The sequence below is a fragment of the Panicum virgatum genome, chromosome 9N, assembly GCF_016808335.1.
Source record: "Panicum virgatum strain AP13 chromosome 9N, P.virgatum_v5, whole genome shotgun sequence".
Taxonomy (NCBI): Eukaryota; Viridiplantae; Streptophyta; class Magnoliopsida; order Poales; family Poaceae; genus Panicum; species Panicum virgatum.
The window spans coordinates 6,123,854-6,151,118 of record NC_053153.1 but is presented as its reverse complement, the minus strand read 5'-3'; the positions used below and the strand labels follow the sequence as shown (position 1 = coordinate 6,151,118).

Genomic DNA, 27,265 nt, shown 5'->3' with positions numbered 1-27,265 from the left:
GTCGCCGTCCCATCCCATCCAGCAGCGCCGGGCACAGGCCGGCACAGTGACACGCCCCGGGTAATTCTCACGGCCGCGCTCATGTCGCCCCGGATAGCATTTCCACACCGTGACGAACGACATCTAGAAAAGAACACTCGGGACGCCGCCGGTGAACTCACTTGCCGGCCACGCGCCACGCGCTGCCCGGGTCGTTCACAGGCGTCCACGTCGCCGCGACGCGAGCGTGAAAACGGACGCCGCCTAAACAACAGGCGTGGGGAGAAACTTCAGTGCTGGACCACCCCCGACCAGTCAGAGTCCAAGGCCGAGAGGAATGGCCTGTTCCCATCCGATCAGACTGGATCGGCAGACTGGCACGCGCGTGGAGGAGGAGGAGGGGGAGGAAGAAGAAGACCACGACCAGCACCAAGTCATCCGTGCTCATCTAGATTCCAATAAAATTCAGTAGCTTGGACTGGTCACCACCAGTTGCTCAAGCTAACTGGCTTGAGATTATAAAACGGCTGCCGGCAGAGCGCGACGGCACTGCAAGCGTGGATCTCAAGTAGCGGCAGCTCGGCTCATGCGAATTGCCAGAGCTTGCTGCCATCATGGTTGACTTGAGGCGCGCGCGCGCTCTTCTCGCCGCCGGCATCCTCCTCGCCGGCGTGGTCGGCATCGTCGTGCTCGGCGCCGGCGAGGAGCAGTTCGTGTACTCGGGCTTCGCCGGCGCGCGGCTGACCCTGGACGGCACGGCCGTCATCACGCCGACGGGGATGCTGGAGTTGACCAACGGCACGCCGCAGCTCATGGGCCACGCGGTGTACCCGACGCCGATGCCGTTCCGGCGGTCCCCCGACGGGCCCGTGCGCTCCTTCTCGGCGTCGTTCGTCTTCGGCATCATCCCGCCCTACGCTGACCTCAGCGGCCACGGCATCGTCTTCTTCGCCGGCAACAACAGCTTCTCCACCGCGCTGCCCAGCCAGTACCTTGGCTTCCTCAACTCCTCCAACAACGGCAACGCCAGCAACCACATCTTCGGCGTCGAGCTCGACACTATCCGCAGCACCGAGTTCAAGGACCCCAACGACAACCACGTCGGCATCGACATCAACAGCCTCACGTCCGCCAACGTGAGCGACGCCGGCTACCACGACGACGGCACCGGCGCGTTCCACAGCCTGTCCCTCATCAGCGCCAAGGCCATGCAAGTCTGGGTGGACTACGACGCCGCGACCGCGCAGATCGACGTGTTCCTGGCTCCCCTGAAGATGGCCAAGCCTTCCAGGGCTCTGGTGTCGGCCAAGCAAAACCTCTCGGATGTGCTCGTGGAGCCGGTGTACGTGGGCTTCTCGTCCGCCACGGGCACGGTGCGGTCGCGCCACTACGTGCTCGGTTGGAGCTTCGCCATGGACGGCCCTGCTCCGGCCATCAACATCGCCGGCCTGCCCAAGCTGCCAAGGTTCGGCCCCAAGCCACGGTCCAAGGTCCTGGACATCGTGCTGCCGATCGGCACCGCGACGTTCGTCCTCGGCGTGGTCGCCGTCGTCGTCGTCCTCGTCCGGAGGCGGCTCAAGTACGCCGAGTTGCGAGAAGACTGGGAGGTCGAGTTCGGGCCGCACCGGTTCACGTACAAGGACCTCTTTCGCGCGACAGAGGGATTCAAGAGCAAGAAGCTGCTCGGGATCGGGGGATTCGGGAGGGTGTACAAGGGAGTGCTCCCGAAATCGAAAATGGAGGTCGCCGTGAAGCGGGTGTCACACGAATCAAGGCAGGGCATAAAGGAGTTCGTCGCCGAGGTCGTCAGCATTGGCCGCCTCCGGCACCGCAACCTCGTGCAGCTGCTCGGCTACTGCCGGCGCAAAGGTGAACTTCTCCTGGTCTACGACTACATGCCCAACGGCAGCCTCGACAAGTACCTGTACGGCAAGGAGGAGAAGGCCACGTTGGATTGGGGGCAGAGGTTCCGGATCATCAAGGGGGTGGCATCAGGGTTGCTCTACATCCACGAAGATTGGGAGCAGGTCGTCATCCACCGCGACATCAAGGCGAGCAATGTGCTTCTCGACAGCGAGATGAACGGGCGGCTAGGAGACTTTGGTCTCGCGAGGTTGTACGACCACGGAGCTGACCCCCAGACGACCCATGTTGTCGGCACCATGGGGTACCTTGCGCCGGAGCTGGCACGGTCAGGGAAGGCGTCCCCTCTCACCGACGTGTTCGCCTTCGGCGCGTTCATCCTCGAGGTGGTCTGCGGGCGAAGGCCCGTCGAGCAGAGCATGACGGACACCCAGCTCATGCTGGTGGACTGGGTGCTCGACCACTGGCAGAAGGAGTCGCTCGCCGAGGTCATCGACGCGAGGCTCGACGGGGAGTACGACGCCGGCGAGGCGACGCTGGCGCTCAAGCTCGGGCTGCTCTGCTCGCACCCGCTGCCCGGCGCGAGGCCGAGCATGCGGCAGGTGATGCAGTACCTTGACGGCGACATGCCCTTCCCCGAGCTGACGCCGGCGCACCTGAGCTTCAGCATGCTCGCCCTCATGCGGAGCGAAGGGTTCGACTCGTTCGTCGTGTCGGCGTCGCATGCGTCGTCCACGGCGACGGCGATGAGTATCGGGACGATGACCGGCCTCTCCGGAGGGAGATGAGATGACTTGTGCTCGGACCAGGATCAGGTGCAGTTGTTGTAGCGACTGCAACTTTGACAATTGCGGCACCGATGCCGTCCAAATATGATCCCACGGCTCTGTGTAAAAGAGTAATGTTCGTCTTTTTCCTTTCTCCCACATTATTCTCCTCTCCCGACAGGGGCCATACCTGTGGTGGTGGGGGAGGGCACCGCTGCTGTGGTGCGCGTCGGAGGTCCTAATGCCAGCGCCGGAGCGCGGCGGGAGGGGCGAGGTGGGTGTAGGACGGCCCGCTCGGGGGCGCGGGCCCGGGCGAGTGGTGCTGGATCTTGACGCCGGCCCGGCGCTGCGGCGAGGAGCCGCTCGCGGACGTGGCGTTGCGCCGGCCACTCGAGCGCTTGTTATGGCCCCACTGGAGCAGCACCTCGCCGCCACCGTTGACGGACCCGGCGGCGCTCGGGGAGGCGGGGTCGGAGAAGTCGGAGTAGTGCTGGTGGTGGCCGTGGTCACGCGCGGGGATCCAGGTCGCGACGGCGGTGGGGGATGAGGAAGGCGCGGCCTGCGCCGGCGGCTGCAGAGTGCGCGGCTTGGGCTCGAGCGATGTCGAGGCCAGGAACGCTGCGAGGCGGGAGCTGTCGGTAGCGACAGCCGGCGCGGCGTCGTCCTTGCTCGATCTCAGGGCCGGCGCGGCCGGCGGCTTCCTGCTGTCGCTAACACTGCTACCGCTGGCGATGCCACTGGGGAGCGGGAGGCAATCTGAGCCGGGCCTTTGGAATCTGCAGCAAAATCAATCAAACGGCATCTGCAGTGTGGGAGAAAGGAAGAAGACGAACAATACTCTTTTACACGGAGCCGTCGGATCACATTTGGACGGCATCTGTGCCGCGACTATCAAAGTTGCAGTCGCTACTACAACTGCACCTGATCAGGATCAGGTGCAGTTGTAGTAGCGACTGCAACTTTGATAGTCGCGGCACAGATGCCGTCCAAATGTGATCCGACGGCTCCGTGTAAAAGAGTATTGTTCGTCTTCTTCCTTTCTCCCACGTTATTCTCCTCTCCCGACAGGGGCCATACCTGTGGTGGTGGGGGAGGGCATCGCTGTTGTGGTGCGCGTCGGAGGTCCTAATGCCAGCGCCGGAGCGCGGCAGGAGGGGCGAGGTGGGTGTAGGACGGTGTGACATCCCGGAATTTTAAAATGCTAAGCAAGTAATGTTAAACCCATCATCATGCATAATTAACCAAGAAGCCTTGAAATGAATGCACGTGTATGCATGAATGTCTCTATGTATGTGTGTTTATGTGTATTTGAACTCAGGTGAGAAAACTTAAATAACTTTTAAAAATGACGCAAGTTTGCGTCTGAAATTGAATTGGCATATCACTAACATCATGGTAAACCAAAGTTTAGTTGATGTCAAGGGGAGAAAATAAAATTTTACTCATAAAATGACGAGTTCTTCAAATCACAATTTTTAAACATTTAAGTTATTTTTCAAATCGTAACGAGCAGGTTTTAAAAATGAATTTTAAACTGTTGCTCAAATGAATTTTTGCCCAAAACCAATGTTATAGGTTTTCGAATAATGAACAACTTTCGTGTTCAAAGTTTTCGAGTTGCTACACAAAAATGGGAGGAAAAGTTGATTTCCGAAGTGTATACGACATTTTCAGATGCATTCAAGTTTTAATTTTTATCTTTTAAACAAAGCTTCAAATGTACTTTTGCCTAAAACAAAAGTTGTAGATATCGAAATTTTGAACAACTTTGGTATTCAAGAGTTTTTCATTTGAGGTCAAGAAAATGGAGAAAAATTTAGTTTACAAAATGAAATTTTGGAACTTCGAGTTATTTACGAGTTTGCCATCACCTCCATCCCCTTCCTCTGTTTCCCGCCGTGACGGCGTCGCCGTCTCGCCGTCGGCCACGCGCCGCTCCCTCGCCGCGTCCCCAGCCCTCCCCCATCCCTGGGTTCTCCCGAAAGCTCTCGGCCCCTCCACGCGGTGCTACCTCCCTACGCGCATGTCGAGGATGGCCGCTCGACGCGCCACGGCGACGATGCGCCGAGCCGTGTCGTGCGCCTTCTCTCCACCTCCCCAGTGCCCTCACTCCCTTCCTTGCTTGCGTCCTCATCTCGCTCTCCTCCCCTCTCTCGACACGGCAGCCCGACCCCTGCCCCAGCTGCTCGCGGGTAAGCTCGCGTCGCGCCCATGGCGCCGCCGCCCACGGCATCCACGCCGAGCTCCCACATCCGGCCTTCCCCAGCTCCAATCGACCTCGGGAACAGCTTCATCTCGCCCCAACGGAGCTTCCAAGCCCAGCCACCCCTGCCCATGGTCGCCGGAACGCCGCCGCCGCGACGCAGTTCCGCCACCGACTGCCGGCGCCTGTGGAGCCGCCGCCTCGGACCTTCTCCCCGCGAACCAAGGACACCCAGAGGTGTGGCTCAGTCCCCTCTACCTTTTCCCCACCCTAACCCTCGCCGCCGGCGAGCCTGGACGCCGGAAAACGAAGCACCGCCCCTCCCCTATTCTGTTCCATCCGCCAGGGACTTTTCCTGAGAAGAAATAAACTTCCAGGGGCCTAGATGCAAGAGTTCGTTTTCTTTTTCTTTTTATTTTCAAAAACAGAAAACTTGTAAATTCCATATAAAAGCTTGGAAAAATCATATAAATGAAAACTAAAATGTTTTGGAATCCTTAGATCAAAACCTACAACTTTTGTTACAGTCACATATTCATATTATGCTTCTATTTTAATCTAGGATAAAGATTAGATTAAATAGCACACAAATGTATCTCCTGTTGTAGTCATGAACCAAGGCTAGTTTTTGGACAGAGTGCTAAATCCTAGATTAATAGATTACTGTAAAAATTTGAGGACATTTTGACAACTATAGCTATAGGTTTCATTAGATCTTGGGTTATGCCTGTGTTAAATAAAATTAAATCGACAGGGTCCTATACTAGTTTTCTTGAGCTGAAATTTTTATGACAGCCTTAGCTTTGTTTATAGATGCTACAGAAAAATTTTGGAAATTTTTAGTAATGTATAACTAGCCCTTTTGATTTATTCATGAATAAACTTTGTAAATCGAAAGCCCTAGTTTCCTTCATTAGAAAGATCTCATATTTTCTTTACTAGAGCTTTCCCTTGAGTACATAATCATGACAGTAAAGTTTGAGCCCCTGAAACTCAGTATAATTGTTTGTATGACTTAAACTTGATTAATGTAGCGATCACTTGTTTTATTTTTCATGCCTTGTGTACTGATCTTTTAAATCTGAAAAATTTATAGTAATCTCATCTTAGGATAGTCAATGTTCAGTTAAGCTTTCACTGCCATTAATTGCACTATTGGACCTATACAATTTAACCTTTAGCTAGGAGGAACTTTATTGTTAGACTATACACTGGTGAATTAGTCTTTGTTAAAGTGCCGGTGTTACATGAGTTAGTAAGATTTTGAAACCACCCCGTTCTTTTATGAACTAAGTTGTGTTAAATAACTACTCTATAAATGACTGCCCAGGAAATGTTAATTAAGAAGTTTCACATCCAAACTCACCTCATGTTGGACTACAACTTTATCGTGAAGGAAAAATAATAAAACCTAAATTGCGAAACAACTCGGAACTTTGCATTCATACATATGCATTGTTGCATTTCATTTAGGTACGATAGATGTACCACGTGAAGGATGTGATGTTGAAGCCGAGCCAGGAGACGGTGAATGGTGGATACATCTAGAAGATGGACGGATGGATTCCGATGTGCACGACCAAGGCAGATGTTCGCCGAGCAGTATTCTCTAACTAGCACTGACCTAGTGTTAATTCCAGGCAAGCACCGGAGCATGTCCTATCTATTTTAAATTTATGCAACTTATTATTGTTTCTATCTACTTGCACATTTAAGTTTACAGGAGTTGCTTGGAACATTAGCTGCATAATCCTAGGTACCTATGCTTGAACACTAGTATGTGTAGGTCGCTAGTTGGCTATGCTAATGGTTCGGTAGAAGTCGAGTGATTTTCTGTCACTCGCGAGATTTATAGGAGTTGAATGTTTACTACATACTGCAACTATAAGGCTCACGGGCGGGGTTGTGGTACTTGTGATACCCCGTCTAGTTAGTGAAAATGGATAAGGCCGCAGTGTGTGGTAGTGGTGGTTAATCTTTTGAACGTACTAACCACATGCCGAGAAATATGGTAATCGGTAAGCTTAAGTACCTGATTGGCCCGGCGAGTGGACTTTACTTTCACCCTCTTTGAACGTTGTTCTCATGCGGCCACATGCGGGTGCAAGAACGCTCACGACCCGGCGTTGTACCGTGGCGTGGATTCTTGTAGTCGAGGTGGGTGACCCTGATCCACAACCCGGAAAGAAAGGGGAAAAGTCGTGTGGGTGACTCGGTTCCCATACGTGTGTGTTAGGTCTGCCTGGCCAGGTTAACAAATTCGATTCGAATCGTCCGCTTCTCACGGTTTGGGACTGCTTAACCCTTCTGCCACATAGAGTAAGAAGTGAAAGATGATGATGATGATGAATATGGTTGGTTTAATGATGAAAGATAATTGTTTTCCACCATGTATGCTATTGGATAGATGCTCACCTAGAATGGTTAATTGAACTAGAATTGGAAGCTAAAACTGAAATTAAGGATCTACTCTTTACTGCTTTTCAGCAAAACAGACCCCTCAAGCCAAAAACCTTGCATGTCTAGATTAAGGGCTAAGTATACCCTTAGTCGGGTAAGCCTTGCTGAGTATTAGTATACTCAGCCTTGCTTGTGGCTTTGTTTTTCAGGTGATGCAACGGAGGTTACAGTTGACGTCATGTACGGGCTTCATCATGACGTCTGGTTTCGACGCTAGACTATCGTCCGTTTTTCGTCAAACTTGAACTCTATTATACCTTTATAAATTCAAACTCGGCTTGTATTAATAATTCAGTTTTATTCTCTGTACAGTAAAATTTGCGGAATGTTGTATTCTCTGAACTGCTTTGTCGATCCTATTTCAAGTGGTTTAATCGGGATTTTATCCGACAGCACTGCCGGATTACTACGTTTTAAGTGCGTGTTAACCCTAATTGTCATTTTGATGAGGGTTAGCGCACTTAAGCCGGATTAATTTAGGCGGGGCTGCCACAGACGGCCTGCTCGGGGGCGCGGGCGCGGGCCCGGGCGAGTGGCGCTGGATCTTGACGCCGGCCCGGCGCTGCGGCGAGGAGCCGCTCGCGGACGTGGCGTTGCGCCGGCCGCTCGAGCGCTTGTTATGGCCCCACTGGAGCAGCACCTCGCCGCCACCGTTGACGGATCCGGCGGCGCTTGGGGAGGCGGGGTCGGAGAAGTCGGAGTAGTGCTGGTGGTGGCCGTGGTCGCGAGCGGGGATCCGGGTCGCGATGGCAGCAGGGGATGAGGAAGGCGCGGCCTGCGCCGGCGGCTGCAGAGCGCGCGGCTTGGGCTCGAGCGATGTCGAGGCCAGGAACGCCGCGAGGCGGGAGCTGTCGGTAGCGACGGCCGGCGCGGCGTCATCCTTGCTCGATCTCGGGGCTGGCGCGGCCGGCAGCTTCCTGCTGTCGCTAACACTGCTACCGCCGGCGATGCCACTGGGGAGCGGGAGGCAATCTGACCCGGGCCTTTGGAATCTGCAGCAAAATCAATCAAACGGCATCTGCAGTGTGGGAGAAAGGAAGAAGACGAACAATACTCTTTTACACGGAGCCGTCGGATCACATTTGGATGGCATCTGTGCCGCAACTATCAAAGTTGCGGTCGCTACTACAACTGCACCTGATCCTGGTCCCTTGTGCTCTGTGAGCATGGCACCAGTACATTAGCCAGGACTAGTTGTCTCTCCTGTAACTTGCCTGACTGACGATATAGGGAGATAAGTGACTGTTTCTTCCAAAAAAAAAGTGTGAGCTCTGCAATATAGTGAGTTAGCTGCTGCAAGAGGCACAAATTTTGGGTCAACCAAACGCAATACAAAGTAGCAGTACTTGGAAAAATCTGCGCAGAGTGAAAGAGACTTGACAAATGCCACGTCCAAAATCATGGCGGTAGAAAGATGCCATCGGCCTCACTTGAGTCACTTCAGCCGCCCCAAAACTGTCAGGCGTGCCGCGTGTGAATGGCATTCTTGTATCACAGCTTTGTTTGCGACTGTTTTGGATGCTTGCTTAGGCCCTGTTTAGTTCCCACCCCATAAACCCCGTAAACAAAAAAAACATCACATCGAATGTTTCGACACATGCATGGAGTACTAAATGAAGTCTATTTAAAAAACTTTTTGTATAGATGGGTTGTAAATCGCGAGACGAATCTAATGAGCCTACTTAATCTATGATTTGCAACAGTGATGTCCAGAAATGTTGTCGTCTCTGGTGGGTTGGCAGAGTGAACTGCGGACGGTCCGCCAAGGAGGGTCGGACGGTCCGCCGTAGAGTTTGAAATTTGTCCAGATGCGTCGTTGCCTCTGGTGGTTTTGCGGAGTTAAACTGCGGACGGTCCGCTATTTGGGAGCGGACAGTCCGCCCTATAGTTTTGAAGTTTGTCCAGAGACGTAGTTGGTTCTGGTGGGTCTGCGGAATTGTACTGCAGACGGTCCGCCATTTGGGCGCGGACAGTCCGCAGGACATTTTATTTCGAAGTTTAGTGATTGTATAGTTTGTGTTGCACTCGATCATTTCATATGCGTGCATGTAGAAACCGCCGCCGAGGGAGTCGTGTATGAGGTGATAGCGGCACCGCAGGAGCAGCCGGATCAAGTCCAGGAGGAGAGGCGTGATAACCCGGCCCAAGGCCCGTCTAACCCCAGCTCTGAGCAACAGCCCGAAGGCAAGCCCCGGTGCATAATCCCTATTTCAAAATATGCAATATTAATTATATATATGTCTATTACTTGTGCATTAAAGTCATAGGAGTTGTATGGAACCTTAGATGCATAACCCTTAGTTACCATGAGTTCTATACTAGTATAGGTCCGACAATAGATATGCTATGCTAAATAAGGTACGGTAGAAGTCGAGTAATTTCAAGTTACTCGCGAGATATAGGTTATTTTATGTTTCCATATATGAGTTACTAATCTTGAAAGGAAAGGGAAAATAGAATTTGAGACCGGGCGGGGGAAAGTGTAACTCCGTCTGTGTCGGTTAAGGACCGTACCATTGATGGTCCTGCTGATCATGTTTGAACTGTACTAACCGCATGCCGGGAGTAGGAGGTTGTCGAAACCGGTAAGCCTAGTACTGCTTTTCTTTGAAAGTACAGGAACCCGCAACCAACTCCTAGGGTGGTCGAGTGGCCGCGGAGAAATGAGTTGTACGTATTTACTTTTGGTGGTCTCTCGTAGGGCTCGTCTGACTATATGTCGTTGGTCTGGTTCCTGTAGTTCGAGGCGGGGAGGGGAATGGTTGGTGCGTGTGGTCCGACGGGGCTATTACGTGCCGTGTTGGTTAGGTCCACCTTGCAAGGTTAAATCGGATCGATTCGCAGTCAGTCGCTCACGGATATGAGCACCTTGATCACCGAGTCACATCGTAGTAATATGAGATGGGACATGGAATATATTATATATGTTGATTCTATTTTGAATTGTGATTAATGTTCTACCATATTTGTTCTAGATGGTCTATGCAAATATTAGATCATGGTTAATCTATATAGAACCTGGAGCGAAAATATTGAAAATAAGGATCCACTTTTAGACGCTTTTCTACAAAATAAACCGCCAGCCAAAAGCTTTGCATGTTTAGATACGTGGGCTATGTATACCCATAGTCAGGTAAGTATTGCTGAGTATTAGTTGCTCAGGGGTTTTGTTGAAACATTATTTCAGGATACACAGACGTAGACTTCTGTCCCTGCTGCGTTAAGTTTATCCACCGAGACGCCGAGGGATAGGAGGTTGTGGAGCCAGACGCTTAGTTAGGGGACTCATCGGTGTACACTTGTGTTAGTTGTAGGCCTTTTCCCTCTGTTCGAACCTGAGTTTCAGTAATGTAAAGTTTGTAAATTATGTATGTATTACAACTTGGTTTGTAAAACTTATGGCAGAGTCTTGTGTATATTCCTATATTTTCAAGTATTTGTCGTGCTTGTACCATATGCGCTCAACTTCACGTGAGACTATCGGTGTTGTTTCGATCGGGACGTGGGCTGAGAAAGGACTGTCAAATTAAACCATTAAGTTAATGCGCCCGATGTGTTCAAATGACGGCTATTATGCTTAATTGAGAGTTTTAATTTGGCGGTTCCGTCACAGCTGGTATTATAGCTGAAACGCACCGAGGGTGTTATGGGCGTGCCTAATTTCATGGTTTTCCAAAAATAAAAAATATAAATAAATCTCTAGCGTAGGGCGAGCATGCATCATATTTTTGTTGTATTTTGGGATTTTTCCCGTAGGAGTTGATGAGGGTGTGAGTTTAAGGTCTTAACGACCTTTGTAGATAAAGTTCGGGTCGTACGATTTTACAAGCGCGGCGGGAGCGTTGCGAAAGTGTTGTTGGCGAGACCGGGCAGACTCTGTCTGGAAGTTTGATCGAGTCTCGCGGACGGTCCGGTCATGGTATGCGGACGGTCCGCCGGCCGTTGAGGAAAAACACACAGAACCATCTGAAACTGAGTTGGGTAGATTTAATGTGAAGCGGACAGTCCGCTAAATGGTAGCGGACGGTACGGTGAACCAAAATTCCTTCAATGCGGACGGTCCGCCCTAGTACACCGGACAGTCTGCCATACATTTTTCAGCTGGACTAGGGCAGACCGGTCAGACCGATTGACTGAGCCGGTCGGACCGCCTGGCCCCGCCTGCAAGCATCATCCCGAATTATTTTGAAGCTCTACATTCTGCAATGTGCTATGAATAGAAGGATTAGTACTATCGGGATTGTTTTATTTAATCTAGATGATGGAACTAATCTTGTCATGGTTAAATGCAGAATGGCAAACGACGGTGCCGGAGCGCCACCAGCACCTCCTGATTTGGCCCAAGCCATTGCAGCCATGCTAACGGGGCGAGATGAGCAGACGCCACTCCTCCATGAGATTGTGCAGCAGGGCAGAGCGCAACGGCACGAACATCACCACCAGCCACCTATCCTTGGATATGAGCAATTTCTGAGTACTCAGCCACCGTTTTTCCATAAAGCGAATGAGCCATTGGAAGCGGACAGTTGGCTCCGAACCATTGAGTCCAAGTTCACCCTGCACCCGTACAATGATGGAGACAAGGCAGGATTTGAAGCCCAGCAGTTTGGGGGCCCTGCACGCACATGGTGGGACAATCATGTGGCCATGTTCCCTGAAGGTACACGGTTCATCTGGGCGCAATTTAAAGAAGCATTCAAGGCACATCATATCCCTGCAGGGGTCATTCGCAGAAAGCTCACAGAGTTCTTAGCCCTGAAGCAGGGTAACAACAATGTGATGCAGTATGCCCAGGCCTTCAACATACTGTCACAGTACGCCGGTTATCACGTGGATACTGATGAGAAGAAACAGGCGTGTTTCCGGCAGGGGCTTAGCAGCAAGCTTCAGGATCGCCTGGCGATGATCAAGTTTGACACCTTCAGTGAGCTGGTCAACGGGGCGATCATTCAAGAGGACGCCCACCTAGCTCATAAGACAGAGAAGAAGAGAATGGCGCCGGCAACCAGATCTTCCAGCAGCACTCCCCAAAGGTTTCACCTGGTGCAGTCGGGCCCACAGTGAGCCCCCTTCCAGCACCAGTCTGTGTTCAGGCCACCACAGCAGCAGTGGGGATATCGGCCACCTCATCAACCATAGCCATAGGGGGTTGCCAGGCCTCCTGTTCCTCAGCAGAGTGAGCAGAAGATTTAGGTGCCGCAGCAGGGGGTGCGCCCAAATTTGTTCCCATGCTACAACTGCGGACAGCTTTGTAACACCCGGTTTATAAAAGGACATAAACCGAGCAATCATATACGTGCCAGGATCAAGTCACACGTATATACAACGGAATGAACAGTATATCATAGCACATATCACGTAAAAATACATATTAAAGCAAATAAGAATGTTATTTATTACAATAATGACAAAATGTCTGATACAGCGGAAGCGAAGTACAAAAACGATAAAAGCTCTCCGAAGCTGAGCAGGGCGCCACAGGGACGTCGACTGGGAGACGAACGCCTAGAAGTCCTCGTAGTCCTGGTAGCGCTGAGCGAACTCCCTCGTGTCGGCAGGAACTGAGCAGCAGTAGCTTAGCCAAGAGGAAAAAGTAAAGAAGAGGCAAGAGTGAGTACACAACTTGTACTCAACAAGTATAACACAAACTATGAGGCTCTAAGATTGGCTGACTCAACTGCATTATCTTTTAAGTCTTGGCAAAATTTTATTAAAGCTATTCACTACAAATTGATGAATTACCATAAACCCAGTTACATAGTAATTAATCAAATTTAATTAAGAACTACTGAGAACCAAATCGAAACCACCAAGGAAACCCCGAGAGGCACCTCCCTCGTCGGAAGGAGACAACCCCACTAATCAAAAGGAGGATCTGGGCCGCTCATAACCGTGAGCACGGCTAGTATACCAGTTTTACACTCTGCAGAGGTTGCACATCTTTACCCACAAGCCGTGAGCTACGCCAGTTGTTCATCACACTTCCTTAGGTGAGATGACTAGCGACTCACTACGAGGCTGTTACAAAGAATCTCGTTGGTAAGGCGTAACCGCGAGAGTTAGGTCAGCGACGATGGGGCCCACCTCACGGGGGTACAAGCACAGGTGCGCAAACCAAGCACAGACCAGCCGGAGGAGCAGGGACCATTGAAGCTTACTACTCTTGCCCCGCAGGTAAATTACTCCAAACCAAAAAGACCTAATTAGTAAGCCAAGTCTATCCCATTCTAGCCTTGTGGTAGCGCTGTTGTCCCAGGTTGTCGCTCTACGAACCGGTCCTTATGGAGAGTGGCCAACCAAGCACTAAGCACCGTGCTGGCCCCCTAAACCATGTTTCTACAAAAACCATATTTTAATGAGACGTGAGCCACCCAAGCACGAAGCACAGAGGGCCACTCTCAGAATTAAGTTCAAGTAAACCATTAATCAAATTAATTAAAAAGGACCCGAGTGTGTTATAGCGCAGCAACCTAGCACAACTAAACAAAATGCAACCCAAAGGATATATAAAGCATATAAAGTGGCTAGGAATGTCCTTATAGGCATACAGTATTAAAATGCATTATGAAATTGTATTTAAAAGTGATAGGTTGTTCATGTTATACTTGCCTTCCTCGTACTGCTCCTGCTGCTACTCAAAGTGCTCGGAAGACGGCTGCTCCGGGTACTGGTACTGGGGCTCCTCAGATGGATCAACGTCTACTCACGAACATATGGCCAAAACAATGCACAATAATAAGCATACAAGCAAACACTAACAAAAACTAAGAAACAGTACATCAATACATAAAAACAGCACACTAAACTAGTCTAAAACTATTCTACGCGTTACAACGATCGCGTGGATATAAAGAACGCCTAAATCGGAGCTAGAACGCATAATCTACGCTAAAAACAAGGTCTAGGGGCTTATTTGTAATAAAAACAGGGTTCCAGGGACTTTTCTGCTAAAACCGAGGGCCTAAACGTAAATAACAGAAAGATCCGAGGTCTAACACGCAAAAACGTCAAGTCTGGACTGCGGGTACTAATCTGAGAAAAGCCAGGGGCCTAAGTGAATAAAACAGGCCTAAACTGTAATTATTTTTGAATGGCTGTGGACCGCGGGTTGATTTAGAAGAAACCTAGGGTCTCTTTAGCAAATTTGCCAGGCGAAAGGGTATCTTCAGATCTGATCCATTGGATCGAGATCTGAGGGCTCAGGTTTGATGGCCTTTGGATCTAATCGTGGCCGTAAGATTCGGATCGGGCGGCTACAGGCAAAGGGAAGCGCGGGCGGCGGCGGGACTCGCCGGCGGCGCGCTCCCGCGGCGGCGCACGACCGGAGAAGACCGAACTCGGTCTTCCCGGGGTGGATTCGAACGGGGGCTGGGTCGGGAGGCACCTACGCTGTATGCGTAAGCCACTGGTGGCAAAAGCTGGGCATGGGGATGGCTGGAGCGTGGAGCTCGACGGTGGAGGCAGCTCGGCGCGGCGAGGTCTCGCCGGCGCAGGGCGTTCTGGCCTCGGGGGAGGTCTACCGGCTATGAAACCTAGCTAGAAAGGGAGAGGAGGTGGCGACGGTTCTCACCGTGGCTCGAATCGAGCGTGGGGGTCGTGCAGGGGATCCGGCGGCGAAGACCGGCGGTGGAGGCGGGCGGCGTTCGTGGGCATGGTCGATGCGGCGGTGCTCCGGTCCTCCGGACTCCACGGGAAGCCTCGGGGTCGCTCTGCGAAGCCGGTGAAGGGTCAGAGAGGTCCAGAGGTCACCGGAGATGATGGATTGTGGCGGCGCAAAGACTCACCGGCGTGGAGGTCGCGATGGCGCTCCGGCGCAGAGGGTGCGGGCGTGGCGCTGGGGTGCGGGCGTGGCGCTGGGTTGCAGAGGTGGCGGCGGTATGGCGAGGGGAGGGTTGCAGGGGGTGCGGGCGCCAATTAGAGCCGGGACCAGGGTCTGGGCGTGCGCGCACGGCGCAATCGCGCCGGAGATCGCGGCGGCGCAGGACGCGGAGGAAACGGATCGCGCAACCATCTCGCGCGATCCCGGGCTCGGGTGGGGAAGCTTCTGGAAGCTGAGCGCGCACGGGAGACTGTCCAGTGGGTCCTGCAGGGCCGGGTGGTCCACGGCGCAGCGGGCGTCCGCGGCGGAAACAGAACAGAGGGGCAGGCGCGAGGTTTGTGGGCGGAGGAAGGGGAAACAACTGACTTGCGGGCCAGCGTAGTCAGTGAGGCGTGGGCGCTGGTAGGTGGGCCGGGGTGCGGGGCGTCGCGCGCGGGCTGAGGGAGGGGGCCGTGCGGGTTGGCCTGGGCGGAGCGCCGTGTGGGAGCGGGGGCGCGGTATGGGCCGCTGCGGCGCTTGGGCCAAGCTGGGCTGGTGCGGATGGGAAAAGGAGAAAGGTGAGTGGGCCGGGCTGCTGGGCCGAGTTTGGGCTTCCTATTGGGTTTGGTTTTCTTGTTTTGGGTTTGGGCTGGGTTTCTTATCTATTTCTTTTCCTATTCAAGCTAACTCAACCAAATCTATTTGAATTCAAAATTGAATTTGAATTCAACTCTAACACTCAAACAAATAAAACAAATGCACCAGCATGAATGCATCATTAAAAGTAAACCTATGATAAAATTTTAATTACTTGAGGGACAAAATTGGATTAAATGCCAGTCTAACACAATAAACCTTAGAAAATTAAATAAAGCCAATTAAATTTATTATTAAAAGCTGAAATTTAAATTAGGGTGTTACAAGCTTGGACACTTTGCACGTAGTTGCCCCATGCCGCCGAAGCAAGGCCAGCAGTCCAGTCAGCAGAATCAAAAGAACAAAGTGGTTCACTTCAAACCGGGACAAGTGCACTACACCACCCTTGAGGGTATCCCCGAGGGAGCTCCAGTAATGGCGGGTACGTTTTCTGTAAACGATCGCCCCGTTACTATATTATTCGACTCTGGTGCTTCACACACATTTATTAGCAAGGAGAGTGCTATTATGCTGGGATTGAAGATTGAAGTCATGTCCAAACTGTACCAAATTCACTCACCCGGCGGAAATTTAACCACCAAGCAATTTGTTAAGCAAGTGCCATTACAGGTGCAGGGAAAAATTTTTCCTACGGCACTCATAGTCTTATCAACTCAATGAGTGGATATTATACTTGGCATGAACTGGATGGAGACACATAGAGTTCTTTTGGTCACTTCCTCAGGTTCTGTGCACATCAATTCTCCAACTCATGGGTCTATGGAATTGCATCTTGGGGACCCGGAATCTTTGCCCCCTAGTGTTAATCACGCTGAGAGCAAAAGTTTGGCAGAAATTCCAGTGGTATGTGAATACCCGAATGTATTTCCAGATGATTTACCCGGTATGCCACCGGATCATAACGTGGAGTTTGCCATTGAATTGCAACCGGGGACGGCACCGATCTCCAGAAGACCTTATCGGATGCCACCAAATGAACTAGCTGAGTTAAAGAAGCAATTGCAGGAATTGCTTGATAAGGGATATATTCGTCCTAGCACTTAGCCTTGGGGCTGTCCGGCGCTCTTTGTTAAGAAGAAAGATCAAAGTCTTAGGTTGTATGTGTACTATAGACTTTTGAATGCCGTCACAATCAAGAACAAATATCCCCTTCCCAGAATTGATATTCTATTTGATCAGCTATTCGGGGCCAAGGTATTTTCAAAAATTGACCTTCGCTCTGGTTATCATCAGATAAAGATTAAAGCTGAGGATATTCCTAAGACAGCTTTCTCCACCAGATATGGGCTTTATGAGTATCTGGTCATATCTTTTGGGCTAACAAATGCCCCTACTCATTTCATGTATCTCATGAACTCGGTATTCATGCCTGAGCTAGATAAGTTTGTCATGATTTTCATTGATGACATTCTTATATATTCCAAGAATGAAGAGGAGCATGCAGAGCATCTCCGCATTGTGCTTCAGTGCCTGCGGGAGCACAAGCTATATGCCAAATTCAGTAAATGTGATTTCTGGCTCACGGAGGTCCAATTTTTGGGCCATATCATTTCAAAGATGGAATTTCTGTTGATCCTAGTAAGATTCAGGATGTCCTGAATTGGAAGGCTCCTACCTCCGTTCCAGAGATCCAAAGTTTTCTTGGGCTAGCAGGTTATTATCACCGGTTTGTACCGGACTTCTCCAAAATTGCTAGGCCCATGACAATTGCTTAAGAAAGGGGTGAAGTTTGTTTGGGACGACAAATGTAAACAAGCTCTCCAGACTTTGAGAAAGTTATTGACGTTGGCCCCTGTTTTGGCTCAGCCGGACATTACTCGGCCTTTTGATGTTTATTGTGATGCATCAGGTATGAGTTTTGGCTGCGCCCTCATCCCTGTTTTGGTTTAGCCGATATTACTCGGCCATTGACATTTAATGTGATGCCATAGGCATGGGACATGGCTGCGTCCTTATGCAAGATCAGCGAATGATTGCTTTTGCTTCACGAGCTCTCAGGCAGCTTGAGGAGAATTATGCTACTCATGACTTTGAGCTAGCAGCAGTGGTCCATGCATTGAAAATCTGGCGGCATTATCTTATGGGTAACCCGGTTCATATATATTCAGACCACAAGAGTCTCAAATATATTTTCACCCAGAGCGAGCTGAATTTGCGTCAGAGGCGGTGGTTAGAGTTAATTAAGGACTACAATATGGAAAATCATTATCACCCGGGCAAGACAAATGTGGTTGCCGATGCATTGAGTCGCAAGGCGAGTTGCAGCTGCATCTCAGCTACGGTGTTGCATGAGACTCTATGTCAAGAAATGGAGAAGATGAATTTGGCTATTGTAGCTGAAGGTACTCTTGCTAGCATTACTCTCACTCCAACACTTCGAGATCAAGTTATTGCGGCTTAGAAAAACAATATTGGCATGGAAAAGATTAGGCAAAGGCTTAGGGAACATGACCCTCGAGTGGCATGCTTCCATTTAGATGGCGATGATGTTTTATGGTTTAAGAACCGGTTGGTGGTACCTAAGGATTTAGAACTCCGGAAATAAATTCTTGATGAGGCTCACCTCTCTAGGTATTCCATTCACCCGGGTAGTAACAAAATGTATCAAGATCTCAGGCAGCGATTTTGGTGGACCAGGATGAAACATGAGGTCGCCAAATATGTGTCTGAGTGCGACATCTGTCGAAGGGTCAAAGCAAGTCATCTCAGACCTGCTGGCATGTTGCAGCCTTTGGATATTCCGTCGTGGAAGTGGGAGGATATTAGTATGGACTTCATTGTTGGTTTGCCTCCCACGTCAAAGGGATATGACTCTATTTGGGTTATAGTGGATCGCCTCACTAAGTCCGCGCACTTTATTCCAGTCAAGACAGGGTATAAGTCCCACCAATACACTGAGTTATACATTGCATGGATTGTGAGTCTTCATGGTATTCCAAAAACCATTATATCCGACAGAGGCTCACAGTTTGTTGCCCGTTTCTGGGAATAGTTACATGCATCTCTGGGTACTCAGCTTATTCGCAGTTCAGCCTATCATCCTCAGACTGATGGTCAAACTGAGCGAATCAATCAAATTCTAGAGGATATGCTTAGAGCCTGTGTACTTTCTTACAGCAAGAAATGGGATGAGTGCCTACCTCTAGCAGAATTTTCTTACAATAACAGTTATCAAGAAAGCATCAGAATGACTCCTTTTGAGGCACTATATGGGCGAAGGTGTAGAACTCCATTGAATTGGTCAGAAGCCGGTGAAAGGAATGTATTCGGCGCTGATATGGTCAGTGAGGCGGAAGAACAAATCCGGTTCATACAAGAGAATTTGAAGATAGCCCAATCTCGGCAGAAAAGTTATGCGGACAAGAAACATCAATCAATTTCATTGCAAGTGGGAGATAATGTTTATTTGCGGGTATCTCCAATGAAAGGGGTCCAACGGTTCGGTGTGAAGGGAAAGCTCGCCCCTCGCTATGTTGGGCCTTTTCCTATCATTGAGCGGTGTGGGCCGGTAGCATATAGCATGGAACTTTCTGCCCAATTGTCCGCCGTTCATAATATATTTCATGTCTCTCAACTCCAGAAATGCCTTCATGTTCCAGCAAAAGTGATTGACATAGAGAAGTTGCAACTGGAGCCCGATCTTGTCTATCTAGAGTATCCAATCAAAATTGTTGATCACAAAAACAGGGTCACTCGGAATCAAACCAGTGATTTGTATAAAGTGCAATGGAGCAATCACTCCGAGCGGGAAGCTACTTGGGAGACGAAAGAATTCGTTCAATCCAAGTGTCCTGAGTTGCTACAAGCCTATCAAGGTACCTAACATTTCGCTCGTTTCAATTTTTGCATCGCCATCAAAATCTTGGGACGAGATTTCTTTTAGGGGGAAGGATTGTAACACCCTACCTCACGGACAGTCCGCTTGGGGCGGCGGAAGATCCACGACACGCTCTGTTTCACCTGCTCCGTGACCAAGGATTGTCGGTCGCCGCCCCGTGACGGCCATCGAGCCTTCCCCGGCCATCCCAGTACGCCGCATTGAAGGCGAGCGCCTCCCCTTCACCCACCCTGGGCTCCTCTCTCGTTCTCTCTCTCTCTCTCGTTTCACTCTCCCTCTCCCTCCCGACGCCATGAGCAGAGCGTGAGCTCCTCCCGTTCGCCGGCCGAATCCGCGAGTTCCCCTCCATGGATTTCAAATCCACCGCACCCAAAGCTTAACCACCTCCCTAGCTTCCTCCTCAACCTCTCAAACCATAGCCACAACCCCCACCTCGCCGGGAATCCTGGATTCCCTGGCCGCCGGTTGGAGTTTCGCCCAAATTTGACCTCACCGTGGAACTCCATCGCCCGGTCACCATTTCTTTCGTCCAAGAGCTTGAATCAACGGTAAGTAAGCCGCTAATGCTTGTGCTCCCCTCGTTCCTCCTCGTTCACATTGTTTCCACGCACGTTCTCGACGAGGTCATTTTTACCGCCACGAGCTGCACGTCGCCGACTAGGTTTGGCTTGATTTTTTTGCGTGCATCACCCATGCCCATGTGCGTCTCGTCCAGTAGATGGTGTAGTGCTAGCCTCGCCGTCGGTCGGGTCACCATCAGTGGTAGCGGCGCGCCGCGCTACAGCGCCGACCTCACTGGTGGCGGCGCGCGGTGTCAAAAGACAGGAATCGCGGACGGTCCGCCTAGGAGAGCCGGACAGTCCACAGGTCAGGTTAGAAGTTGTCCAGAGATGTTGTTGTCTCTGATGGTTTCACAGAATTGGAGAGCGGACAGTCCGCCGTAGAGTTCGAAATTTGTCCAGAGAAGATGTTGTCTTTGGTTAGTTTCGCAGGGTTGAACTGCGGACGGTCCGCTATTGGAGAGCGGACAGTCCACCGTAGAGTCTAGAATTTTGTCCAGAAACTTTGTCGTCTCTGGTGGGTTGGCAGAGTGAACTGCGGACGGTCTGCCAAGGAGGGTCGGACGGTCCGCCGTAGAGTTTGAAATTTGTCCAGAGGCGTCGTTGCCTCTGGTGGTTTTATGGAGTTAAACTGCGAATGGTCCGCTATTTGGGAGCGGACAGTCCGCCCAATAGTTTTGAAGTTTGTCCAGAGACAAAGTTGGTTCTGGTGGGTCTGCGGAATTGTACTGCGAACGGTCCGCCATTTGGGCGCGGACAGTCCGCAGGACATTTCATTTCGAAGTTTAGTGATTGTATAGTTTGTGTTGCACTCGATCATTTCATATGCGTGCATGTAGAAACCGTCGCCGAGGGAGTCGTGTATGAGGTGCTAGCGGCACCGCAGGAGCAGCCGGATCAAGCCCAGGAGGAGAGGTGTGAGAACCCGGCCCAAGGCCCGTCTGACCCCAGCTCTGAGCAAAAGCCCGAAGGCAAGCTCCGGTACATAACCCCTATTTCAAAATATGCAATATTAATTATATATATGTCTATTACTTGTGCATTAAAGTCATAGGAGTTGTATGGAACCTTAGATGCATAACCCTTAGTTACCATGAGTTCTATACTAGTATAGGTCCGACGATAGATGTGCTATGCTAAATAAGGTTCGGTAGAAGTCGAGTAATTTCAAGTTACTCGCAAGATATATGTTATTTTATGTTTCCATATATGAGTTACTAATCTTGAAAGAAAACGGAAAACAGAATTTGAGACCGGGCGGGGAAAAGTGTAGGTCCGTCTATGTCGGTTAAGGACCGTACCGTTGAGGCCCCTGCTGATCATGTTTGAACTATACTAACCGCATGCAGGGAGTAGGAGGTAGTCGAAAACGGTAAGCATAGTACTGTTTTGCTTTGAAAGTACAGGAACCCGCAACCAACTCCTAGGGTGGTCGAGTGGCCGCGGAGAAATGAGTTGTACGTATTTGCTTTTGGTGGTCTCTCGTAGGGCTCGGCTGACTATATGTCGTTGGTCTGATTCCTGTAGTTCGAGGCGGGGAGGGGAATGGTTGGTGCGTGTGGTCCGACGGGGCTATTACGTGCCGTGTTGGTTAGGTCCACCTTGCAAGGTTAAATCGGGTCGATTCGCCGTCAGTCGCTCTCGGATATGATCACCGAGTCACATCGTAGTAATATGAGATGGGGGTATGGAATATATTATATATGTTGATTCTATTTTGAATTTTGATTAATGTTCTATCATGTTTGTTCTAGATGGTCTATGCAAATATTAGATCATGGTTAATCTATATAGAACCTGGAGCGAAAATATTGAAAATAAGGATCCACTTTTAGACGTTTTTCTGCAAAATAAACCACCAGCCAAAAGCTTTGCATGTCTATATACGTCGGCTATGTATACCCATAGTCGGGTAAGTCTTGCTGAGTATTAGTTGCTCAGGGGTTTTGTTGAAACATTATTTCAGGACACACAGACGTAGACTTCTGTCCCTGCTGCGTTAGGTTTATCTGCCGGGACGCCGAGGGATGGGAGGTTGTGGAGCCAGACGCTTAGTTAGGGGTCTCCTCGGTGTACACTTGTGTTAGTTGTAGGCTTTTTCCCTCTGTTCGAATCTGCGTTTCAGTAATGTAAAGTTTGTAAATTATGTATGCATTACAACTTGATTTGTAAAATTTATGTCAGAGTCTTGTGTATGTTTCTATATTTTAAGTATTTGTCGTGCTTGTACCATCTGCGCTCACCTTCGTGTGAGACTATCGGTGTTGTTTCGATCGGGACGTGGGCTGAGAAAGGACTGTCAAATTAAACCATTAAGGTAATGCGTCCAACGTGTTCAAATGACGGTCATTATACTTAATTGAGAGTTTCATTATACTTAATTGAGAGTTTTAATTTGAGGATTCCGTCACAAACGGCATCCTCGACAAGTACCTGTACGGCAAGGAGGAGAAGACCACGTTGGATTGGGTGCAGAGGTTTAGGATCATCAAGGGCGTGGCATCAGGGTTGCTCTACATCCACGAAGATTGGGAGCAGGTGGTCATCCACCGCGACATCAAGGCGAGCAATGTGCTTCTCGACAGCGAGATGAACGGACGGCTAGGACACTTTGGTCTCGCGAGGTTGTACGACCACGGAGCTGACCCCCAGACGACTCATGTCGTCGGCACCATGGGGTACCTTGCCCCGGAGCTGGCACGGTCAGGGAAGGCGTCCCCTCTCACCGACGTGTTCGCCTTCGGCGCGTTCATCCTCGAGGTGGTCTGCGGGCAGAGGCCCGTCGAGCAGAGCATGACGGACACCCAGCTCATGCTGGTGGACTGGGTGCTCGACCACTGGCAGAAGGAGTCGCTCGCCGAGGTCATCGACGCGAGGCTCGAGGGGGAGTACGACGCCGGCGAGGCGACGCTGGCGCTCAAGCTCAGGCTGCTCTGCTCGCACCCGCTGCCCGTCGCGCGGCCGAGCATGCGGCAGGTGATGCAGTACCTTGACGGCGACATTTGTCTTCCCCGAGCTGACGCCGGCGCACCTGAGCTTCAGCATGCTCGCCCTCATGCGGAGCGAAGGGTTCGACTCGTTCGTCGTGTCGGCGTCGCATGAGTCGTCCACGGCGACGGCGATGAGTATCGGGACGATGACCAGCCTCTCCGGAGGGAGATGAGATGAGATGACTTATGCTCTGTGACTCCAGGACTAGTTGTCTCGTCTGTCTCCTGTAACTTGCCTGACTGACGATATAGGGGTGTGTTTAGATCCAAAAACCCCCCATAAAATCCAAATTTTCCATCACATCAAAATCACATCGAAACATTAAATATAACAAATGACCATACATAGAGTATTAAATGTAGGTAAATAAAAAAACTAATTACATAGTTTTGATGTACGTTGCGAGACGAATTTTTTGAGTCTAGTTAGGTCATGGTAGAATAATATTTACCACAAACAAACGAAAAATGGCACAGTGTCCGATGTGACTTTTTCTCCCACCTTTTTAAATCTCTAAACACACCCAGAGAGATAAGTGACTGTTTCTTGAACTAGAATAATATACTCCGTGCAGCTATGGAGGTTCTTATCTCGACCGTCCATCTTGTACTAGGAATATGTGCTGTACCCAGTCATCTATTTTATATTCCGTTGTACTATATACATATGTATTTTTGGGTTCTTTGCTGTAGACATGGGGTGTATTATCCTGAACAGATCTGGTTAGGGCCTTAGGGGTACATCTCAAAATCATTTGAATCCTCCGCCCTCTCTCTTCCTCTTCTTCTTCCGTCTGCCCTCTCTCCTAGCAGACCGGCTGCCGGCGTAGATCTGCACCAGACCGGTGCACTGGGCATCGCGGGTCAGCACGGAGCGGCAGCCCCAGCGTCGCGGTCCGGCGCGCGGAGGCCAGGGTACAGGACGGCGCGGCAGCCCAGCGTCGCGGTCCGGAGCACGGAGGCCGGGGCACAGGACGGCGCGGCCGGAGCACGACGAGGCCGCGCTCCGCCACCAGCCGCTCCGCCTGCGCAGGCAGCGCCCCGCAGCGGCCCGCCTCGGCTGCCAGCACCAGGAGCTCCTCCTCGCACAGCAGGCGCGCCTCGGCTGCCAGCACCAGGAACTCCTCCTCGCACAGCAGGAACGCCTCCAGCAGGCGCCGGATCCACGCGATGGGATCCAAGCGGCCGGCAGGGCAGCGTGCGGCGGCGGGAAACGAGGGGAGGAAAGCTCGCAAGCATCTGCGGGGGGCGCAGCCACCGATGCGGCATTGGCAGCAGGAGCGAGGCAATCGGTGTGGCGGCGCTCGCGACCTCGGCGATGGCGCGCTGGACGTCCTGCAACACCGCGGCCTCCGAGAAGCAGTGCGACGACGAGGACGCGAGCAGGCCCTGTTGCCCCTGGCCGGCGGACACATCCGCGTCGGCCTTGCTTGCCGCCGAACCCGGCCGCCGGAAGCTCCACCGCCTCTTCTCCCTCACGGACGACGTTGCCGATGGCGTCGGCAGCGGCACCGACAGCACCGACTGAGAGCGGCACTAACAACGGCACCGCGCGCTCTGCGGCCGCGCCGTCGTCATCCTCTGTCCATGGGCGCGACCGAGGCCAGCGGGGCTGTGTGCGGCGGTGCTCCCATCGCGTCGCAGCTCGATGAGCGGCGCCACCGACTGCTCGTCTTCGCGCTCCAGTCGCCTGCATGGTCCTCCTGCTCCGAGCGGCGACGGCCAACACCTCGCTCTCCTCGCCGACTCCGCGGCCGCCGCGCTTGGTGGTATGGCCGGGGCCAGAACAAGAGCGGCGGTGGGGAGGCCGGAAGCAGCGGCACTGCGCGCTTTGTGGCCGTGTCGTCGTCCTCCTCTGGCGAGACAGCCTCTGTCGTCCTCCGTCGAGGCCGCCGGCGTCCCGGCGCCCAACGCACCAGCTGCCGTGGCCGCAGAGCAGGTCATCTGCAGCAGGGGCGGCTCCGTGCTCGGGAAGAAGACCACCCTTAAGGGTGTGATTGCAGCAAGGGCTCCGTGCTCGGGAAGAAGACCATCAGCAGCAGGGGCGGCTCCGTGCGGGCGGCCGCATGCTACCGATGACGACCAGCGGCCATTGCTGGGTATCCCGAAGTGCGGCGCGGCGGCCTGGTTACTCGGCACGGGTCCAGGCGCGCCACCCCCGCGGCGGCCGAGGCGGTGCTCATCCCGCGCCACTTCACGAGGTCCATCTCGTCCACATCACCGGCCGCTGGCCGGCAACAGCCGCGCATGCCGCGGCTGGCCTCCACTCGTCAGCCACTTCGTTCGTCGCTGCTGCTCCGGCCGCTAGGAGCAGGCTCCGCACCCCGCTGCCGCAGGCACCCACGGGCGCAAGCTCAGCGACACCGCGAAGGAGAACGAGGAGGAGCAAAGCTCCGAGGGCAGGGGCCGCCACCACCGCGAGGCGCCGCGGTCTGCCTCGAGCTGTTTAATTAGCTGGTGTTTGTGTTCTTCGGAGAAAGAGATAGGAGATCTGCACACTATCAAGTCACCTCTCGGTTTCCAATTTATTTTTTATTTCTCTTTTTTTATTTGCATCACATATGAAAAGACGAGAGAGAAAACGATTTTGCTAGTGGTGTGCGAGTTCTTGCTGTTCTTGCCTTTATATTATTCTTTATTTGTATAAGATCTGCTAGTTTCATCTCTTTTGACTATGTTTCCTGTTTTATTTTCTTTTCTGCGAGGTGGCCGCAAGGCGTCTTCTGTGGGCATCTCGTGGACGTACATGTTCTATATTGATAAATGTATAAGACTCATGTAAATTAAGTGTTGTATATTTTGATACATGTAATATCTTTACACTGTTATATCAGTGAATCATTTTAACCTTTTTTATGGTGTACCGGCATGTTCAAATAATACTGTCAGTTATTAGTGGTGTATATTGTTTATTGGTGGTGTATATTTTCTAAGGTACCTTATGTACATTTGAAATGGCAGTGGTATATATTTCAAAAAACTAGGTACACTTGAGTACCTAGAAGTACTTGTATCTAATGAAGATCATCAGTCTTATTGTGATTTGATTTTAGTTATTTCTATGTTAATAGACATGGGATAACGGTACTATTTTAAGATTTGAATGAGTAATGCACATAGAGAGAGTGAGTGTGTGTGTATGTACATCACATATAAATTTATTTATTGAATGTTGGAGGTCTTCAAATATACTGTTGTGCAATTCCTAATCCATTATATTGATGAATCATGAGTTATTTGTAAATCACATGTTGAACATATAATCGAGTATGTCTTTTTTTTAACATTATGCTATCATATGATTTGGGCATGTTTGTTTTCAGTGACAACATGGTATCACGTACTAAAAAAAGATGTACCATAGAGTAAAACGTGCACAAGTAGTAAGCTGGTGGAGCTGAAACAGCATATTAAAATATCACTAATTTTCAAAGAAAAAGATTAAAATATCACGTAGTGGCGCTGTCACACTCCCATTTGGTCAAAACGAGGCACTGGTGACAGGGGTGGGTCAGGTACTACTTTGTATCACATGTCGCTGTAGAAAAGTAACTTTATGTCCACATCAATCTGACTTCGATGGCAGCAACCGTGCATATACAATGCAAAAAAAATTAAATACGATTCGTATACATCATGTGGGGGTGCAATCTTCACGGTCAGATTCGCGATGGAGACTCAGGATAAGTTCTACCACAACTCTGTGATGTACCAATCATTTTTCCCTGTTTCTTCCGGAAAAAAAAAAGTGTGAGCTCTGCAATATAGTGAGTTAGCTGCTGCAAGAGGCACAAATTTTGGGTCAACCAATTCTCCTTGATCAGACAGTGTACCTGTAAAGTTCATGTCCACGAAGATTTGTACCCAAAAAAAAAAAGCAAATGCCAACTACGTCTGGGCAGTAGGAATCGGAACGCACGAGGTAGCAGTACTTGGAAAAATCTGCGCACAGAGTGAAAGAGACTTGACACATGCCACGTCCAAAATCACGGCGGGAGAAAGATGCCATCGGCCTCACTTCAGCCTCCCCAAAACTGTCAGGCGTGTGAATGGAATACTTGTATCACAGCTTTGTTTGTGACTGTTTTGGATGCTTGCTTAGATGAAGATAAACATCATCTGACTTGAGCTGCCCTGAACTGTTGACCAT

At 50.9% G+C, this 27,265-nt stretch overlaps 3 protein-coding genes and 1 pseudogene across 3 annotated transcripts; 2 read left to right on the top strand and 2 right to left on the bottom strand.

Annotated features, from left to right (window-relative positions):
• Positions 1-275: 275 nt before the first annotated feature.
• Positions 276-2,768, top strand: LOC120689947 (L-type lectin-domain containing receptor kinase SIT2-like). The gene has a single exon (XM_039972408.1). It carries the CDS (start codon positions 594-596, stop codon positions 2,628-2,630), a length of 2,037 nt encoding a protein of 678 aa, XP_039828342.1. The 5' UTR covers positions 276-593; the 3' UTR covers positions 2,631-2,768.
• On the bottom strand, positions 2,654-3,793 carry LOC120688645 (annotated as a pseudogene).
• A 3,909-nt stretch (positions 3,794-7,702) lies between these two features.
• LOC120688644 lies at positions 7,703-8,674 on the bottom strand. The gene is made up of 2 exons (XM_039971041.1): positions 8,619-8,674; positions 7,703-8,264 (listed from the first exon to the last, which is right to left on the bottom strand). The coding sequence occupies exons 1-2, from the start codon at positions 8,672-8,674 to the stop codon at positions 7,703-7,705; spliced, it is 618 nt and encodes a 205-aa protein (XP_039826975.1).
• A 6,475-nt stretch (positions 8,675-15,149) lies between these two features.
• On the top strand, positions 15,150-23,465 carry LOC120688643 (L-type lectin-domain containing receptor kinase SIT2-like). The gene is made up of 2 exons (XM_039971040.1): positions 15,150-15,425; positions 22,526-23,465. Exons 1-2 carry the CDS (start codon positions 15,150-15,152, stop codon positions 23,225-23,227), a joined length of 978 nt encoding a protein of 325 aa, XP_039826974.1. The 3' UTR covers positions 23,228-23,465.
• The last annotated feature ends 3,800 nt before the right edge of the window (positions 23,466-27,265 follow it).